The sequence below is a fragment of the Neomonachus schauinslandi genome, chromosome 5 (assembly GCF_002201575.2).
Source record: "Neomonachus schauinslandi chromosome 5, ASM220157v2, whole genome shotgun sequence".
In the NCBI taxonomy this organism is placed as follows: Eukaryota; Metazoa; Chordata; class Mammalia; order Carnivora; family Phocidae; genus Neomonachus; species Neomonachus schauinslandi.
In genome coordinates, this window is record NC_058407.1 from 151532185 (window position 1) to 151553139 (window position 20955).

At 45.8% G+C, this 20955-nt stretch overlaps 1 protein-coding gene across 2 annotated transcripts in view; it reads right to left on the reverse strand.

Moving 5' to 3' along the window:
* SYT17 (synaptotagmin 17) overlaps positions 1–20955 on the reverse strand; it is a 77255-nt gene that overhangs the window by 21961 nt on the left and 34339 nt on the right. For both annotated transcript variants that reach the window (XM_021698113.2, XM_021698112.1), the window contains 2 exons: positions 8935–9055; positions 6632–6787 (listed from right to left, as the gene is read on the reverse strand). In XM_021698113.2, the coding sequence (XP_021553788.1) occupies positions 6632–6787; positions 8935–9055 (277 nt within the window). The remainder of the gene's footprint in view (positions 1–6631; positions 6788–8934; positions 9056–20955) is intronic.

Below are 20955 nucleotides of genomic sequence, written 5' to 3' on the forward strand. Positions count from 1 at the left end.
ATCACCATCATCATCATCACCATCATCATCATCACCATCACCATCATAACCACTATCATCACCACCATCATCATCATCACCATCATTACCATCATCATCACCATCATCATCATCATCACCATAGTCATCACCATCAACATCATCATCACCATCACCATCATCACCATCATTACCATTATCATTACCATCATCACCATCATCACCATCATCATCACCATGATCATCACCATCAACATCATCATCACCATCATCACCATCATCACCATTATCATCACCATCATCACCATCATCACCATCACCATCATCACCATCATCATCATCATCATCATCACCATCACCATCATCATCACATGTGATATTTATTGAGCACTATGTACAAGGCACTGTCTAAAGCTTTTTATATGATGTACTGAGGCTGGAAGGTTGGAAGAGAAGGAAATTGAGCTATAGGAAAGGGATGTCATCTGCCCAAGGTCACATACACCTGCTGAGTGGTAGAGGTGCTATTGGAACCAAAACCTGCATCTCACTCCAACCCGTACTCTGAGTGGCCATGCAACCGTTTCTCTAGCAGGCAGAGCTGGGCCCGGTGCCCAAGAAGTGGGGTGGGGAGAGAAGACAGAGGCTGTGGGGAGGCTGCAGGGAGGAGGTGTGGCAGAGGTGGGCTGAGGCCAGATGCTGGGGAACATCTGCGCCCCAGAACAAACCCACAGCATCTCTCCGTCTCAAGGGAGCTTCTAGCTCTCGCAAAATGGCTATGCCCCTCAGACGGGCTTCCTCCTCCCTCCTCTGCTGGAAGCCCTCAGCTTCTCCAGTCCTGCTGCCCAAACCCCAATGCTTTCTCAGCATGTCCTCTGGTGCCCATTCAGCCCTGAGGTCTCCCCAGGCAGGCTGGTGACAGCATTGCTCCTGGCCTCCCCTCTCCTCCTCTGCCCCACCTCCCCACCCACCTCATCCCACCAGCAGATTCAATTAACCAGTTAGATGCTGGAGCCGCAGAAAGCCAAGCAATTATGGAAGCAGACCAGGTGCCTTGGAACTCACTCTTCACAGAGGGGCCTGGGTGGCCTCCAAGCAGACAGCGGGGCGGGGAGGGAGGCAGAACAGTGTGGGCAAATGCTGCCAACCCAGGCTGGGGGAGAGAGATCATTGCTAGAGTCTGATTCCTTCTAACGCACGTGGAATGACTGGCGCTCACCCAGATGCACTTTCCGGGTCTTCTATGTATTTGCTCCCCAAAGTGTGGTCTGCAGACCCACAGCGTTGGCATCACCTGGGTGCCGTTAGAAGGGCAGAATCCCAAGCTGCAGCCCAGGCCAACTGAATCAGAATGTGCATTTTAACACATCCCTAGGAGATGTTAAGGATGGAAGTACCGTACTCTCTAGTCCTAGCTAGACACACTAAGGTTGACGAAAAAATGTGGGTCATTGCCCTGGTTTCTCTTCTTGCGTGTTCTGCAGCTGCCTGGACACTGGGTATGACAGGCGGACCCTCCCCACCCCCCCCACCCCCCGCTTCTGAGCCTGTGCCCAGGGCAATTCCTATAGCAGCTGCCTTGAGCATGGGGCTTCCATGCTGACCCCTGTCAACCTATTAGCTCCCAGGCTGACGTATGAGGTTGGCCTCAATTTCTCTCCCAGACCTCAGTTTCCCTTCTGGGCTGGAGGCCTGCCTGGTCTCTCCTCACTCCCTACAACCTTCTGCGCCCAGCTCAATGTCACCTGCTCACTCCTCAGACAGGGTTGGGCATTTGCAACGTACCCTGCTTTTCTCCTTCATAACCCTTAGACCAATTCACAATTACGTTGTGATTGTTGCAGCCTTTGACTAACATCCGTCTGTCCCCCTGCTAGAATTAAATGCCATGAGAACGTGGGTCATGAATGTCTGGCTCTTTATTGAATACACAGCACATAGTAGGTGCTCAAAAAAAATTTCAATCTGTGGAGACTGACACTTGGTCAGCTCCAGCCCCAGGGAGCTGAACCCCACCCCCTCCTGCCCCTGCCATCAGAGGCTGCCTCTACTCTCCATTCTGTCTCTATCAATCTGTCTACTGGAGATATCTCATATAAGTAGAATTCTATAGTATTTGCCCTTTCATATCTCGCTTATGTCTTCAAGGTTCATCCATGTTGTAGCATGTGACCATTTCCCTCCTTTGAAGGCTGAATAACAGTGCACTGAATGGATAGATCACATTTTATTAATCCATTTATCCAGCTCTCAATGGACACCTGGGCTGCTTCCTCCTTTCTGCTACTGGGAATAACACCACGATGAGCATGGGCACGTGAATGTCTGTTCGAGTCCTGCTTTCCGTTCTTTTGGGGATATACCCAGAAGGGGAATTGCTGGATCACAGAGTAATTCTATTTTTGATTTTTTGCAAAGCCTTCATCAAGCGCTATTTCTTTTTTTTCTTTCTCTTCTCCCCCCACTTCCAAGAATAGCCCACTAACCTCAGTGGCTAATTCTACTTCACTTTCCCGGAAGGCCTCTGGGCTGCACGTCATTCTCTCACGAGTTGAAAAGCAATTCTCCCCCCTTTTTTTAAACTTCAGCTGCAGAAATCACCTGATTGAAAATTGCAAAAAAACCCTCATCCCACACAGGAACGGAACTGCTCAGCCAGCCCAGCCTGCTGGCTAATTACAGGCTTTTACCAGGATTCTCCACGAACGCTCCTAGCACAGCTCAACCTTACTTTTTTGTTATGAAGTGTTTGGAAACAAGCTAATGGGCTAGGTTTCAGATCCTTAGCCCGGAGGTGACAGTTCTTTCCCCTGGCTGGTACATAAAGCAAGTTAGAACATCATGGATCCGAATTTGGCACAATTGTAGCTTTGCTTAGATAGATACCAGCACAACCCGCATTTCTTTTATCACTATGGTCAGTGCCCTTTACAGGTAAAATGCCATCCCAGCCGGGATTTCCACTCACAGCTATGGTTTCGAACCCTGACTCAGCATTAGAAATATCTGGGGTGCTTTAAAAAATACATATACACAGATAGAGAGACAGCCGATGTCCCCACCTCAGTCTGCTTGGTCAGAGTCTCTGGGGGTGGGATCTGGCCACTGGTTGCACTTTACTTGTTTACTTATTTTTATTTGCCTATTAGAGAGAGAGAGAGAGCATGAGCAGGGGGAGCAGCAGAGGGAGAGGGACAAGCAGGCTCCCCGCTGAGCAGGGAGCCTAATGTGGGGCTCGATCCCAGGACCCCGAGATCACAACCTGAGCCCAAGGCAGATGCTTAACCGGCTGAGCCACCCAGGGGTCCCTGGTAGCACTTGAAAGCTCCAGCTGATTCTGAAGTGTAGCCCGAGTTGAGCATCCCTTACTTAAGAAGGCAAGAAGATCTGCAATCCTTCCTTCTCTAGAAAGAATATTTTCAATGGGCTTTAACCTGACGAGAGGTGCCCCTGAGCTGGGGGCACGAAACCCCAATATTTAAACAGGAGAAGCAGATGTTCCACAAATGGAGAGCACGGGCCTTGTCTGATGGGTGCAGCTGATGACGGCCACCCGAAGTGGTGGGATGAATGACAGACGTATGGGGGCAGGGTGCAGGGGTGCTACTTCCATTTGAGGCTTTTGCCTGATGGGGTTCACACAGGGGATTCAAGGGGTTCAAAAAAACCTCTGAACAGAAGGCAAAGTTTTCTGTCCTTCGGGGTGTTTTTCTGGGAAGGGTGCTCCAAAGTTCTCACTGCAACACCTCAAGCTCTGTCACATACCCCTCACCTTCCCACACCCTCCCCTGCCCCCCACCGTGCGTAATGCAATTATTAAAAATAAAGAGCTAGGTGCGTCCACATTTGCTTTGACCTGGAGGGACTGGACACATGCAGTGGTTAATGAAACAAAAGTCAGTTTCAGGGTGGTGTCCACAGACCGGTCCGCCAAGCTCCCCAAGAGCGGGGGCTGTCTGTTTTGTTTCCTGCTATATTCCCAGCACCTGGAAACAGTGTCTGGCCCAGAGAAAGTGCTTCATACCCACTTCCGAAATGAATGAATAACTTCCTAAAAGAGCTGAATCTTCTATATGCGGATGATGTTTGTGTGAATGAGGAAAGAAGTGTGAAATGAGGCACACCAGGATGTTAAAGGTGGCGACCCCGGGGAGAAGGGACTGGAAGGGGGATGAAGAAGAGAGTAACATTGCTTTTTAATAATAGTTCCCGGTTACTGAGTGCTTGCTATGCACGAGGCACGTTGCTCAGCAAAGATTATGTCTTGTTCTCATCTGATCCACATAACAATCCTTCAAGTCGTCCTGGTGCGGTTACACCCATTTTACAGATGAGAAAAGCTAAGCATACAGATCTTGCTCAAGATCACAAAGCCCAGACCCAGGCCCTGGCTCCACAGCCCGCGCATTTAACCCCTCTGCTCTTCTCCGCCCAAACTCCTCCTTTGCTTGTGTCACTCACTGTGACCAGCATGTGCTACTTTTGTCCTAAAATCTTAAGGAAAATATAAAAGTGTCAGGGCTTTCCTTCTGTGCACTCACTGCCCCCCCTGGGGTCCCCTCCTGATTTAAATGTGCAACATTAAGTCCTTTATTCTCAGTAGGGACTTGGGAATCGATACTCCATGCTTCGGTCTTATCTTGGTTCAATAGAGTTCCCACTGCCTGCTCCATAGCATTTTTTTTTTTTAAAGATTTTATTTATTTGAGAGAGAGAATGAGAGAGGGAGAGAGAGAGAGAGCATGAGATGGGGGAGGGTCAGAGGGAGAAGCAGACTCCCCGCTGAGCGGGGAGCCCGATGCGGGACTCGATCCCGGGACTCCAGGATCATGACCTGAGCCGAAGGCAGTCGCTTAACCAACTGAGCCACCCAGGCGCCCCTGCTCCATAGCATTTAAGGATTCAGTGGAATCACGGTCTTCTGCTCGACCTGAAACCTTGGGGACAGTGGGACCCATGGACAGCAACCATCCCAGGCTTCAACAGATAGGACTGTCATACCTGCTTAGTGCAGGCAGGCCCTGATTGGATGCAGACTCTCTGGGTGACAGGCCCTAAGAAAACCCAGAACCAACCTGCCTCAGAGGAGTCTTGGAGCACAGAGCATCTGCAATCTTGGTGATGAGAAGCAGTAAGCCCGTGCGGAGGAAGCCTTGCATGCAAGGATTTTTTTCAGCCACGGCCTTCTGTTTTGGGAGACCTGCAGCTAAGGATTTTAGACTAGATCTAAACAGATGAGGCTTCCTATTACTCTGGAGCACGAATCCTCAGTTTGAGGTCAGTTCCTCAGTGCCAGCACTACCTGGGTGTTTGGGGAAATGCAGACCCCTTCATCTTTGCAGCTAGGAAGATGAGAGCTTAAATCTTGACTCTACCAGTCTGAGACTGGGTGGATCGGTTAGGTTTTGAGCCTCAGTCCCCAGCCCCGTAAGCCGATGAGGATGATGCTGATTTGACAGGGTGAATTATGATGCATATGAGCAATAAAGTAAATGAAGCTGAAGCCCCTGCTGGGAACAGGACACAGGAAATAATAACCATTACTTCTATTAACTCGACATGGTAGGAGCCTGCTTCTAAAATGGCTCCCAATGATCCCTAACTCCCAGTATTCACGCCCTTCTGTAATTCTGGAATGTGAGCTGGACCTACTGGGTTGCTTCTAATGAACAGTATACGGCAAAAGTAAGAGGATGTCATTTCTAAGATTAGGTTACAATAAGACTCTGGCTTCCATCTTGCTCACCTGCCCACTCTGATGGAAACCATCCACCATGTTGTGAGTTGCACTATGGAGAAGCCCATGTGGTGAGAAACAGAGGAAGGTCACTGGCCAACATCCAGGAAGGAACAGAAGCTTCCAGTCCAATGCATCTCCACTGTGAGGAACCGAATGCTGGCAACCACTAACTATGTGAGTACGCTTGAGGAACAGATCCTCCCCCAGATGAGCCTTAAGATAAGACTGCAGGCCCAGCCAGTACCCTGACTACAGACTTGTCAGAGAACCTCAGCCAGAAGCACACACCGAAGCTATGTTTGGGTTCTTGACCCACAGGAACTATGAGCTTAATAAATGTTTGTTGTTTTAAGTCACTATATTTGTTATGCAGCAGTAGATAACTAATACACCCTGAAGACAATATATTAAATTCAACCACAGTAGCACATGAAGGCTTTTAAAATCCTCCTCTCCAAGTTAGGTGACATATTACGTTTCCCTATGAGACTATAAGCTACTTGAATCACCGTATCAACAAAACTAACAGGGTGAGCACTTATTATTTTAGACTAGATATTACTTAATTTTACAAGCTCACTGAATCTTATAAACCTATGAAGCAGGTACTATGATTGCCCACATTTTAGAGATGAAGAAACTGAGACTCAGAGGGGCCAAGTAACTTGCCCAAGGCTTCAGCAATTATGGGGAAGTGCTAGGAAATCTGGCTCCAAAGTTTACATTGGTAATAATTATGCTCTACAGTTCTATGAATCTTGACCAACTTCACAAACAGTTGGATTCAAACCCAGATAGCTGAATACCAGATATTACCATCTCCAGACACCTATCTTTAGGACAGTAAGTGGAATACAGGACAGTAAGTGATGAACTCACCTGGAGTTCATCAGGGTCTGAACCACTACCTACCTGTAAACACTAAGCTGGCATTTTCAAGTTCTTCTTGGGGAACTTTGAAGCTAAAGGATTCATTGTAGAAAGGATCAATTGTGCCTCTTAAGAAGGATGTCTTCTTTGTTTTCACAAGCTTGAGTCCATGTACCAGCTGGATTTTCACAAAGGGGTCTGGGAATTAGACACAGAATTATAGAATGTTGGAGCTCATGAAACTCAATCCATCCATCCATCCAACTTCCCATCTATCTGACAACCCAACCACCTACCCATCCTTTCATCTCTCTTTTTTCCATCAATCCATCCACCTTTCCATCCATCAGTCCAGATGGATACCTCTCCTTTCATTCATCCATTTTCCCATCCATCCATCTATTATCCATCCCTCCTTTTTCCCATCTAGCTGCTTATCTGCTCATCCCTTTCTCTCTTCCTCCAGCCATCCAAGATTTATTGAGCTCCTCGCATGTGTCAGGCATTGTGCTCATTTTACAGATGAAGAAACTGAAGATTCAAGATAGGAAATGGCCTGCTTAAGATCAGACTAGTGGAAGAAAAGCCAGACCCAGAGGCTGTGCTGGTTTTCTGTCCCTAGAAATCCATTATCATGTCAGTGATCCCATAGCTCCATACACAGGAGCTCAGAGATGGCAGATTAATAACTATTGTTCTTAGATCTCTTTACAGTTTACAAATTCATGTACATTATCTAATTTAATATTGTTTAAACAACTCAATGAGATGGATACTGTTGTTATCACAATTTTTCAGATGAAGAAATTGAAGCTTATGGAGGTTAAGTATCTTCCCCAAGGCCACATCATTTGTAAGCAGTAGAACGAGGACCTGGTTCCAGGCAGTTTGACTCCAGAACCTTTAATCATTTTATCATACTGCCTCTCCCATCGTGGTGAGTCTGAAACTCTCCAGCCTTAAGACCATTTCCTCCACTGGCCCCTTCCAAACCTCTATTTTTATAATGTGGTTTTTGAGAATGTGAGTTGTGTTCTAAAGGCAGGTGTCACTTTCTAGCAAAAGTAATTTATTTTAGCTACTGTACTTAGAGGAGACAGAAGTTTCTCCACTGAGCTGAAGAGGTCCCAGAGACCCTGGCTACTTTCATGATAATATCCTTTGCTGTCATGGGAGAGGCTCCATACAGATGGAATGTAATCTGTTCCATTTCATGAAAAGTCATGTTTGAATTGGTTTGCTATAAAGTAGACACTTTAAATACAACAGTATTTTCAGAGCTGGGATTTATAAAGATTCAAGGTACACTTGAAATGAGCTGGGGGGGGAAAAAAACCTCAGGGCGTGCCCCCCACTCCGGCAGCTCGGACTGCAGGGCCGGTACACACTAGCGCCACCTGGAGCATGGCATCTCCACTGCAGGTACAACATCTGGAAAGGTGGGTCACTTCCTTGGGGGCTGCGAGCGCACAGAGGATCTAGAGGTCAGGAGTTATCACACATGGTCTCAGTCAAATCCCCCATTCGAATGGGGTTACTGAGATACCATCATTTACTTGCCTCATCCTAAGAGACATCTGATCGTTTATTTTCCCTCTTGAATCTAACATTCTAGTTCTAAATGCTATTTGTTTATCCTTGCGGGGTTTTATTAATAGTATTCGGAATGTATATGCTAAGCGAAATAAGTCAATCAGAGAAAGACATGTATCATATGACCTCACTGATATGAGGAATTTTTAATCTCAGGAAACAAACTGAGGGTTGCTGGAGTGGTGGGGGGTGGGAGGGATGGGGTGGCTGGGTGATAAGACATGGGGGAAGGTATGTGCTATGGTGAGCGCTGTGAATTGTGTAAGACTGATGAACCACAGACCTGTACCTCTGAAACAAATAATACATTATATGTTAAAAAAAAAAAAAAAGAAGAAGATAGTAGGAAGGGAAAAATGAAGGGGGGGAATCGGAGGGGGAGATGAACCATGAGAGACTATGGACTCTGAGAAACAAACTGAGGGTTCTAGAGGGGAGGGGGGTGGGGGAATGGGTTAGCCTGGTGATGAGTATTAAAGAGGGCAAGTATTGAATGGAGCACTGGGTGTTATACACAAACAATGAATCATGGAACACTACACCAAAAACTAATGATGTAATGTATGGTGATTAACATAACATAATAAAATTAAATTAAAAAAAAAAAGAGCTCGAGCCCCATGTTGGGGGAACAGATTACTTAAAAAAAAAAAAAAAGTATCTGGAATGCAGAAAAAAAAAATTTGGCCCTGGGTCAAACAAACAGAGATGCCTCGTTAAGGAAATGGGGGAGGGAAGGGGTCGCACTGTACCTGAACCTTGGCTCACATCTGTCTGAAGAAGTTGCTTGGCTCGAATAACATCAACATTCAGTCTCCCAGCACTTGGGAGATAATTCAGTGACAGAAGCAGCTCCCCCAGCTCTACTTCATTCTGCAGGGAAAAGAAATGGTCAGGAAGTTGCTTTTTTCTTATAGTCCCGTTTGTACCTACCATGCAGCAAAGTGACCCCAGCAGCTCACAAATGGGCTTCTGTGGGCGGATCAGTTGACAATGGGTGCCTCTTTCTTGGACTTCTTTTAGCCTCTGCCCCCAATTATTCCATCTATCTCAGAAAGTTCTAGGGGCCCCTGGGTGGCTCAGTCGGTTAAGTGTCCAACTCTGGATTTCAGCTCAGGTCATGATCTCAGGGTCATGAGATGGAGCCCCACGTCAGGCTCTGTGGTCAGCAAGGAGTCTGCTCCAGATTCCCTCCCGCTCCCTCTGCCCCTGCCCCTGCTCATGCTCTCTCTCTCTCTCTCAAATGGATAAATAAAATCTTTAAAAAAAAGTTCTTTCTGCTCTTAGAATGCTTAATAGCAGCAACAACATACTAACAACAAAGCATCAATAATGATAACACATAAAATGGGCGCCTGGGTGGCTCAGTTGGTTGGGCGACTGCCTTCAGCTCAGGTCATGATCCTGGAGTCCCGGGATCGAGTCCCGCATCGGGCTCCCTGCTCGGCAGGGAGTCTGCTTCTCCCTCGGACCCTCCTCCCTCTCATGTGCTCTCTCTCATTCTCTCTCTCTCAAATAAATAAACAAAATCTTTAAAAAAAAAATAACACATAAATGCTACATGTCAAGTTCTGTGCTCACACTTCGTATGTAATAACTAGTTCAATATTCATAATGAATCTGTAAGATGTTAGTATTACTCTTATTTAATGGATGAAACTGAGGATCAAACAGGGAAATGACATGTCCAAGGCCACACAGCCAGAAAGTGGTAGCACTAGCTTTTGGACCCGGGGAGGCTGATTCCAGATAATCTGACCACTGTGCTCTTCTGCCTCCCAGCAGGGTAACTGGGAGGCAGAACACCCTGCAGAGCAACGACGTGGCTGAGAAACCTGTTCTCAACCTGCAGTTCACAACAGAGCCCATGCTTCTAGTCTCACTGTGCCACCAATAGCCTGTGACATCCCTCATTAAAAAATACCCACTCCCTGGGTATCAACACTACCAAACTGGTGGGAAATTCACCCAGAGCATGATTCCTTCCACACTTCCCAAAGTACCTAGAAAACAGGAGGCCCCCACTTCTCTGTCCCATTTTTTTTTTTTTAAGATTTTATTTATTTATTTGACAGAGAGAGACACAGCGAGAGAGGGAACACAAGCAGGGGGAGTGGGAGAGGGAGAAGCAGGCTTCCTGCAGAGCAGGGAGCCCGATGCGGGGCTCGATCCCAGGACCCTGGGATCATAACCTGAGCCGAAGGCAGATGCTTAACGACTGAGCCACCCAGGCGCCCCTTTTTTAAAATTTTTATTGTAAAAACTTGCAACCATATACAAATTACACAGGCCGGTATAACGAATCTCCATATACCCACCACCCAGTGGCAACAATTATCAGAATACTTCTTTTGCTAAAGGCTGCTTCATCGTGTCTTAGTCTGTACTTGTCTTGGCTTGTATAACAAAAATACCACAGACTGGGTGTCTTATAAACAACAGAAATTTCTTTCTCACAGTTCTGGAGGCTGGGTGACAGCATGATTGGGTGAGGGCTGTCTTCTGGGTCACAGACTTCTTGTTCTGTCCTCACTTGGTGGAAGGGACGAGGGAGCACTGTGGGGCCTCATACATAAGGCACGAACCCCCACTCATGGGGGCTCCACCTTCATCACCTCCCAAAGGCCCTATCTCGCAACACCATCACATTGGACATTAGGATTCCAACATGTGGACTTCGGGGAGACACAAACCTTCAGGCCACAGCACATCTACATGCTGACTTGCAAAAAATTTTAGCTGAGTATTTTAAACCACATCCCAGACATGATGTCATTTTACCTGTATATCCTTCAGAGTGTACCTCTAAATGATAAGGACATTAAAACAAATATTTTCAGTATGGGAAATTTCCAGTCATATTCAAAAGAAGGCAGAAAAGTACAAAGAAGGGTGCCTGGGTGGCTCAGTCATTTTCGGCTCAGGTCATGATCCCAGGGTCCTGGGATCGAGTCCCGCAACGGGCTTCCTGCTCCACGGGAAGCCTGCTTCTCTCTCTCCCACTCCCCCTGCTTGTGTTCCCTCTCTTGCTGTGTCTCTCTCTGTCAAAATAAATAAATAAAATCTTAAAAAAAAAAAAAGTACAAAGAAACTCACTCAGATTCAATAAATAACATCTCACGGCCAATCTTGATTTACCTATACCCTCATTCAACTCCCCATATCACTCTGAAGTAATTCCCAGACATATTATTTTTCTACAATATTTTAGTATATATCTCTAGAAGATCAGATTGATCTATGTATCTACCCATCTAACCGTCTACCAGCTATTCAATCTCCATACACCCATCCATCCATCCACCCAACCACCATCCATCCATTCATTTATCCTTCCTTTTTCCATCCATCTATCCATCATCCATCCATCCCCCATCCTTCCTTTATCCATCCATCCACCCACCCATCCATCCATCCATCCATTCACCCACGCACCCACCCATAATCTCTATCCATCCCTTTCATTATCAGTCATTCCAGCAAATTTATGTCAAGTGGCAGCTCTAGAACATAGCTTGGCACACAGTAAATACTCAATAAACATGTGTTGACTGGATCCCCAGTCAAACCAAAAGATTTCTGTACTGAGTGAGTTAATCTCAATTAACTCAGAGGTTACAAACTGTCAGCCCCTAGATGTTTTTTATTTGGCCCACATCAAGTTTAAACATAATTACTTGATAATTATTATAAAATTCAAGAATCAAGATATTTCACACTTTCAAAAAAAATCTGGATTCCCTGCCTTTCTTGAAAAACGGGAAGTTTTGGCAAGGCTGGGCCCACATTCCCACCTGGCAACATCTGGCCACAGTGCAGCAACCCCCTAGATAGGACCTGCCTCCTTCATTTCATTCATCTATTCTTTACTGCTCTACATTTGAGCTTGCAGGTTTTTCAAGATAGGAATGGTCAATTCAGTGTCCTGAGCAATCGAGGAAGTTCAGAGCGCCCCTATACACAGTTGCTAGGGTTTCCCCCTTGTTCTTGAAGGCCTGGAAGATGTTATATCCTCAGAGTCTGACCCTGCAGACATATTTATCCTGAGATAAGAAATACTGAGAATTCTGCTGGCTCCTTCGTATCCTTGTGGACTTAGCGCAAAGGCTTCCCTGCTTCTACAACTAACCAGCTGCTCATCTCATGATACAGCTTTACAGGTAGGGATCCTAACTTGTAATTCAGTCTGCTGACCTGGTGCAAAATGGATTCGGCAAATCGAGTGTCATCGAGGGTGGTTCATTTAGAGATGGACCCAACTGAGGAACAAAACAATATGGCAGGAAATTAGCCTAAAGACATAGACCAGTGGTTCTCAAATGGAGATAATTTTGCTGCCACCACCACCACCATCTAAAGACATCCCAGATTGTCACAACTGAGGTGGGGGATGCTACTGGGATCTAGTGGGTAAAGGCCAGGGATGCCGTTCAACATCCTGCAACGGACAAGACAGTCCCTCAATCCCCAGAACAAAGGATGATCCAGCCCAAAATGCCAACAGCGTTGACTGAGACACAAGGGATAGAAGAGAGAAAGGGGGATAGGTATCTCTTTTACAATAGCAAAAAAAGTAAATATCCGTTGACTCAGTATTTCCATTTCCAGGAACTTACCCCACCGATGTATCTCTCTGTGCGTCACGATGTGCGCACAAGAATAATAAATACAGTATCATGACCTTGACAGAGTGACTGTGGGCCACAATGTGCAAAGACTGGGGAGCAAATAGTCCCTGCCTTCATGGAACATACACTCTGCTGGGGGAGGCAGAGAGTAAACAGACTAAAAGAGACACAAATGAGGGATTTCAGATAATGTTGAGGACTAGGGAGAAAAATCCAGCAGGGCAGGGGGATGAGGGGCCTTTCTGGGGTGAGGGAAATATTCTGTGTCTTGATTATGGTGGTGGTGGTGACATGGGTGCATTTGCCAAAAATCAACTATTTAAAATGTACGAATTTATTGTATGCAAATTACACCTTAATAAAGTTGATTAAAAGGGGGGGATCTGAAGTAAGCATACAGGGCAGAATATTATTAGCACTTGTCTAATCCGGGAGATGGGTACCTGGGGGTTTATTATTTTATGCCAGAAATATTTCATTTAAAAACACTTTAAACATTTAAACATTTAAAACATATTTTAAAAAATAAATATTAAAAAAGCAAGCACAAAAGCTTAGGGTAACAGAATGGCGACTGATAAGGCGCACCTGGGGGCCGCCATGTCAGCCACGTTGATCAGGCAAGGCCTCCCTGAGGTGAGGTTTGAGGAAGGCCTGAAGGAAGTGAGGCGGGGAGGGGGACACATGAGCATGGGCGTGGGAAGAGGGAGAAATCCAGGAACACACTGAAAGCCAGTGTGGCTGCAGTGTGCTAAAATGTGGGTTCTGAAAGGGTCCATGGGAGCTAGAGAAAACTAACCAAGGGGCTGACCTGTAGGAATGTGCCCACCCCCAGCCTTATAGGAGTTGGTAAAAAAGGAGTGAGGCCAGCTACCAGGCTCTGGTTGCCTAAGGGGGCCCTCAAGCCCTTTCCAGAGTGGAGAGAGCTGCTCTTTTCCTCCCCAGGGGGCCACTGACCAACCTTCAACAAGACATCTGCCTGGTGTCATCCCCTATTTTCCTCTTTCCAAGAAGATTGTTTCTCATCTCAAAAAAAAAAAAAAGGGAAAGCTCTTTTCTTCCTCCTTTCCTTTAAAGTATACAAGCTGAGGCTCTCTCCAGCCCCACCCCCCCCCCCCAACACAAGCCTATCAAGGTTTTCATGATGTATTTTTCCAAGGGAAGCAGTCCCATGGATCCAGCCATTGTTTCCCTCTGCCTCGCCTTGGGAGTGATCAATTTGCAAGACAGCTGTCTGGAACTCAGGGAAAAGTTGGTAGAAATAAAAAAAGAGGGCTAACTGAGCAATATCCAAGCGTTCGTTGACTTATTGAACAAACATTTATTCTACAGTTACTCAGTCCTAGGCACCGGGACATCACGGTATAGTTTGCCATAATTATGGCAAACTTTTATTGCAAAATCTCCCTAGGCCAGGCACGGACTCTGGCAGGCTAAGGCTGAATCTCATTTCTTCCCCTCAACAGCTCTAGAGGTTCCCATTTTACAGATGAAAGAATTCAGACTTAGAGAAGCCAAGGGATCACATTCTGAGTAAGGACAGGAGGCAAGGGCAGCCTGCTTTAACTCTTACACCATGTTGTTGGTAATGAAAGCACAATGCCACCAACAATTCAGTCTCTTGGTGGGGAGCAGGGAAGATATAGTAAAAAAAAAAAATCAAAATTCCAGTGGCCTCACACTTACTAGGTTGGCTATAAAAACAACAACAACAAACAGAAAATAACAGGTGTTTGGTGCAGGCATAGAGAAACCGGAAGCCTGTGCCCAGTTGGTGGGGATGGAAAATGTCGCAGCTGCTGTGCTCCGTGGTCTGATGGCTGTTTCCCAAAAGTTTAGAACTAGAGTTACCATATGACCCAGCAATTCCTCTCCGTGCTATTTCTATTCTCTGAAGAGAACAGAAAAACTTGTACATGAATGTTCACAGTTGCACTGTTCGCAACAGCGGGGAAGGTGGAAATGGGCCAAATAAATGGGCCAAATATCCACCCAAGGGTGAATGGACGAACACAATGTAGCATATCCATACAATGGAATGTTACAAAAAGAAATGACATACTGAACATGCTACAGTATTGTGTAGCTAAACCTTGTTAACATTAGAGTAGGTGAGAGAGGCCAGACACAAAATCATATATGGTATGATTTCATTTCTGAGATATCCAGAAAAGGTCAATCTCTAAAGACAGAAAGCAGATGAATGGTTGCCAGAATCTGGAAGGAGTGGGGTTGGGGTTGGAGGGCAGATATGGGGAGTGACTGCTTGGTAGGCAGAGGGTCTCCCTTGGAGTGATAAAAATATTCTGGAAAGGAGATGGTTCCATTGAGAATGTACTAAATGCCACAGAACTGTACACTTTAACATGGTTAGATTGATGTGATGTGAGTTTCACCTCAATTAAAGCAAATTATAGGTCCTCAGTATTAATGAGCCACATAAACCTGGACCTACTGCAAGACATACTGAAGCACAGGGTGCCTGGGTGGCTCAGTTGGTTAAGCGACTGCCTTCGGCTCAGGTCATGATCCTGGAGTCCCGGGATTGAGTCCCACATCGGGCTCCCTGCTCGGCGGGGAGTCTGCTTCTCCCTCTCCCACTCCCCGTTTGTGTTCCCTCTCTCGCTGTGTCTTTCTCTGTCAAACAAATAAATAAAATCTTTAAAAAAAAAAAAAAAGACATACTGAAGCACATGCTTGGGAGGGGCATGGTCAGGGAAGGCTTCACGGAGGAGGCATTTGAGTTAAGTCTTTAAAGATAAGTAGGATGTGGGGTGCCTCATGGCTCAGTTGGTTAAGCGACTACCTTCAGCTCAGGCCATGATCCTGGAGTCCCAGGATCAAGTCCCACATCAGTCTCCCTGCTCAGAGGGGAGTCTGCTTCTCCCTCTGACCCTCCCCCCTCTCATGCTCTCTCTCTCATTCTCTCTCTCAAATAAATAGATAAAATCTTTAAAAAAAAATAAAGATAAGTAGGATGTATTAACTAACCATATCATGGCAATCACTTCAAAATATATATGTGTATGAAATCACGACATTGTACACCTTAAACTTACATAATGTTATATGTCAACTATATCCCAATAAAACTAGGAAAGAAAAAAGATAAGTAGGATTTTGTCCAGCAAATATTTCAGGGAAGGACACTCCATGCAGATGGAACAGAATGAGAGAACCCTTCACCACAGTCCCATTACCCTTTGCTGTTCTGGTCTTGAAGTTCTTGATTTCCTAACATAAAGTCCCAAGTAACTTACTATTAATAATAAAGCAGGAAGGGGCACCTGGGTGGCTCAGTTGGTTAAGCAACTGCCTTGGGCTCAGGTCATGATCCTGGAGTCCCAGGATCGACTCCCCGCATCGGACTCCCTGCTCAGCAGGGAGTCGGCTTCTCCCTCTAACCCTCCCCCCCCCTCATGCTCTCTCTATCTCATTCTCTCTCTCAAATAAATAAATAAAATCTTAAAAAATAATAATAAAGCAGGCAAAGATGGTTAATCATTTGGATTTCTACAATAAATCGGTGAGATTCTCCTTACAAATAACATCACCCTCACTCATTTGTAGTCTTGGTTTTCATACACATTTCTCTGTTTTTTAAATGGGGAAGACAATGCTGGCTTCACCCTTAGGCAGAATAGGTGTGTGCTCTGGATGCCCCCCCACCTCCATTTCAAATAAAAAAAGAAATACATTTTTTGGCATGAATTTAATATTTGATATTCAGAAGTAACAGTGAAGTCATCACTATGGAGAAATTAAACCATTGCAGTTATCTTGAATGACTTATATATGATGAGAGTTCAGGGCTTAGGATCTCAAGATCGTATCCTAACCCAGGCCAGAAGAAAGTGGAGGGTTCTCACTCAAGTCTGGGCCAGAATGTGTGACACATCTGAACAACAACATCCACTCGGCCATCAGAGCTGCAGCTCTAAATAATCTGAGGGCAAAAGTGTTCCTGGAGGGTTCCTGAAGACAGTGTCTTCTTTGTCCTTCTTCCCTAGAAATATCCAATGCTAAATTTAAAAGCTGACCATCGGCCAGATGGTAAGGAACTTGGATTATGGGAACAGAAAAAGTAGGACCATCTAGTTCAGTAGCTCCCCAATCTGCCCTTCCTCCCCCAAAAGAATCACGGAGTTCATGGTGATCTTTGTGGACACCCATTAAGTACTGGCCCCTTAAACTTACACCAACTTGGGGGAAATTTTGCCCTCCCCCACATCTCTAGGGACATTTGGCAATGTCTGGAGACATTATTTTGTTGTCACAAGTGGCGTGGGGGTTGCTACTGACAGCTAGTGGATGGAGGCCAGGGATGCTGTTAAAAATCCTACAAAGTGCAGGATACCCCCGCCCCCTCAATACAGAATGATCTGGCCCAAAATATCAGTTAGTACGGAGGCTGAGAAATCTTAACTAAGATTCTTTTCTTATCTATGATTCCAGCCTGAACAAATGTTAACAGCAACCAAAGACTTTGAATTTTTCTCCAATAGATAGGAGGAAAAGTCCATTCACTAGCTCAGTTGAGCTTGTCTTAGGTCTTCTACAGACCAAAAAAGGCTACAGACTAGCTGTAAGCCAAAGATCAAGCTACATTTCCATCCTTCCACTTCCTCCTTGGGCCTTTCTTCTTCGCTGCAAGCAGAAACCCAAGCACCCGATACAAAACCCCTCCCAGGAAGTGGGCTCAGCCGCCCCAGGAATAATGGACTGCTTATTCTGGGAGAGTCTCCAACTCCATGAAGTCTCCCTTCTCCCACCCAAATTTAGTCAGATAAGGTTGGCATGTCACAGCGAGAATAATTTGGTCCAACACCCTAGGTTTATAAAAGAAAACTGAACCAGGACATTCTCTCACTTCCCTATGTAATATCCTCCATCCACCACTCTCAAAAATGAAAGCCAATGTCTTTAGCCTTGTCTAGAGGCGTCTGGCTGGCTCAGTCAGAAAAGCACGAGACTTCTGATCTCAAGGTTGAGAGTTCAAGCCCCACGTTGGGTGCAGCGGTTACTTAAGTAAATAAACTTAAAGAAAAAAATCCTTAGCCTCATCTACGAAAAGATTTGTCAACCTCAGCACCATTTGGGGCTAGATCATTCTACGTTGTGGGTGCGATCCTGGGCACTGCAGGATGTTTAATGGCATCCATGGTCTCTACCTACTCGATGCCAAGAGCATACCACCCCCCACTGTGACCACCCAAAATGTCTCTATACATTGCCAAATATCCTCTGAGGGCAAAATCCCCCAGTTGAGAACCACTGATCTACCAGGACCTAAATAATTTGACCCCAGCCTCCATCTCAGACCTCATCCACCAGCCCCAACTGCCTCCTTTCTACTCCTTGAAAACACAAGACCATTCCTGCTGCGGGGGCTTGCACCTGCTACTCTCTCAGCCTGGGAATGTCCACTCAAACGTCATCTCCTCATCTATGCTTTCCCAGACTCCCCCACTGAAAATAGTCCCCTGCCTCCCTCACTTTCAAATGCTTGTTTTCATCACCCATTTTATTTCTTTCAAGGCACGTTGTCCTTATGTGATGCTTTCTGGCCCTCCACGGAGGCAAGGACAGTATCCAACTTTCCACCACCACGTTCACAGCCCGTGGAGCAAATTCCATCCAGATGACCATGAGAACAGGCTATGCGGCCCCTACATGGAGGCTCGCCACCACCATGTCACGGTCCGGAGAGGGGTCCCCCCTGTGTTTTGTTGCTTGCCCTATCCAACCTCAAGAGAACTGAAGCTGTGTTGGGAGAAGAAAACTGCGTGACTGGTGCCATTTCCGCCTTTTCCCACTTTAACGCAATGTCACAAATAAACAGGCCTGGTTTCCTTTTTGAAGAGCCTGATGCACTTAATTTGGCTGAACCACCTGGGGTGGGCTTGGGAGAACCGAAACAGACCATCTGTAAATTACTCAAACGCATCCAGAAGCCAGCCTACAAGCCCCCAGCAGCCGCTTGTACAAATGCTGTTCTGCTCTCTACCCAGACAAAAATCCTCCCTCTCCCCGCAGCCTTTGAAAACCGCTAAGTTCTCATCAATAAAAAGGAAATCAAACCATTTGGGACAAAAGACACTTTCTGGGGAAAACAACAGCCTAGCTCTGCTCCTGATACACATCCTTTGAAGTGCTTCGAAATGGGGCTCTGGTTCTCACAGGCCCAGCAGAGGGTTCGAGATGTGTGCACACAACTTTTCACGAGGCCCAAACAAGGCTGCTCTGTGCTTCCCCGTCTTTGTTCTCACGGGTTTCGAGAAACCTTTTGTCTCTTAATTTACTGCATGAACAACATTAAAAGAGGAATGGATTTTTTTTTTTTTTAAGATTTTATTTATTTATTTGACAGAGAGAGAGACAGCGAGAGAGAGAACACAAGCAGGGGGAGTGGGAGAGGGAGAAGCAGGCTTTCCTTGGAGCAGGAAGCCCGATGTGGGGCTCGATCCCAGGACCCTGGGGTCATGACCTGAGCCGAAGGCAGACGCTTAACGACTGAGCCACCCAGGCGCCCCAGGAATGGATTTTTTAAAAAGCAAAACTCCAACGATCACCCCAGCCGCACTGCATCATGCTTTTTAGTCTCCGTTGCCCCCACCTCGCCACCTCTGGGATTCTTTTCTAGTCCTGGTCAATACACAAAAATATTATTTGCATAACCGCATTGACAACACAGGCAAATTCTGAACCACCCCCCAAACTTAAATAAATAGACACACTCATTTCTCCTGCTACCACCTATACATCACAAGTGTCTTACTCATTTATTCATCCATCCATCCATTCTTAAGTTCTATGCCCAAAATGGGGCTTGAACTCATGACCCCGAGATCAAGAGTCACATGCTCTCTACCCACTCAGCCAGCCAAGCCAGGCACCCCATAAGTTTCATTTTTAATGTCTACACAGAATATTCCATTAGGCTGAAATACTGTAATTTATTTTGACCATTTTCCTATTGCAAGGTACTTAGGTTATTTTTAATGACCTAAAATTGGGCACTTTGGCATTTTTCTTCTTTTAGATTACATCCTTTTTTTTTTTTTTTAAGATTTTTATTTATTTATTTGAGAGACAGCATGAGAGAGAGCACAAGCAGGGGGAGGGGCAGAGGCAGGGGGAGAAGCAGGTTCCCCGCTGAGCAAGGAGCCCGATGCGGGACTCAATCCCAGGACCCTGGGATCGTGACCCGAGCTGAAGGCAGACGCTTAACGACTGAGCCACCCAGGTGCCCCAGATTACATCCTTCTAATAAAACCCATTGGTGGTATTACTGGGTCAAAGAATAGATCAAGATATATCAAAAAATATCCAGGTATTTTTCTGCTGCTCAAGATGACCATGGCAACCAGCAGAAGGATAGGACAGAAGTCTCCCCATAAAGTCACCAGGACTGAATATTAACATTTTGACACATGGGCATGGGATCAGTGGGGCTGCTAACATATTTTTTTGTTTGTATTTCTTTGAGTGAATATCTAATCATATACCGATTTAACTGCATTTCCTCTTTTTTTTTTAAAGATTTTATTTATTTATTTGAGAGAGAGAATGAGAGAGAGAGAGAGCACATGAAAGGGGGGAGGGTCAGAGGGAGAAGCAGGCTTCCCGCCGAGCAGGGAGCCCGATGCGGAACTCGATCCTGGGACTCCAGGATCATGACCTGAGCCGAAGGCAGTCGCTTAACCAACTGAGCCACCCAGGCGCCCTGCATTTCCTCTTTTGCACAGAAATGTTGACGTTCTTTCTGGGTGAGTCCAATGCCCCCTATACACCCACAGCATGCCTGACAATATACATTTCAAACTGGACTCTGTCTGTTACTGTCAGGCTTTCTAATTATTCCTGTCCCCTGGATATCTTCTTTTGGATTTAGTTTGTATTTCCCTGGCTGCTTTCATGTTCATCAGCTCTTTATACTTTCTCTTTTATGAAAACCCTGTTCATTTCTTTGTGCCCATTTTTCTATTGGGTATTTGTCTTTCTCTTATTAATTTACAAAAAGGCCTTTAAATATTATGGATACTAAATTACCCATCTGTTATGGGTTGTTATGGGTTGAGTTGTGCCCCCCAAATATTCACGTTCAAGTCCCAACCCCGAGGATCTCAGAGCGTGACTTTATTT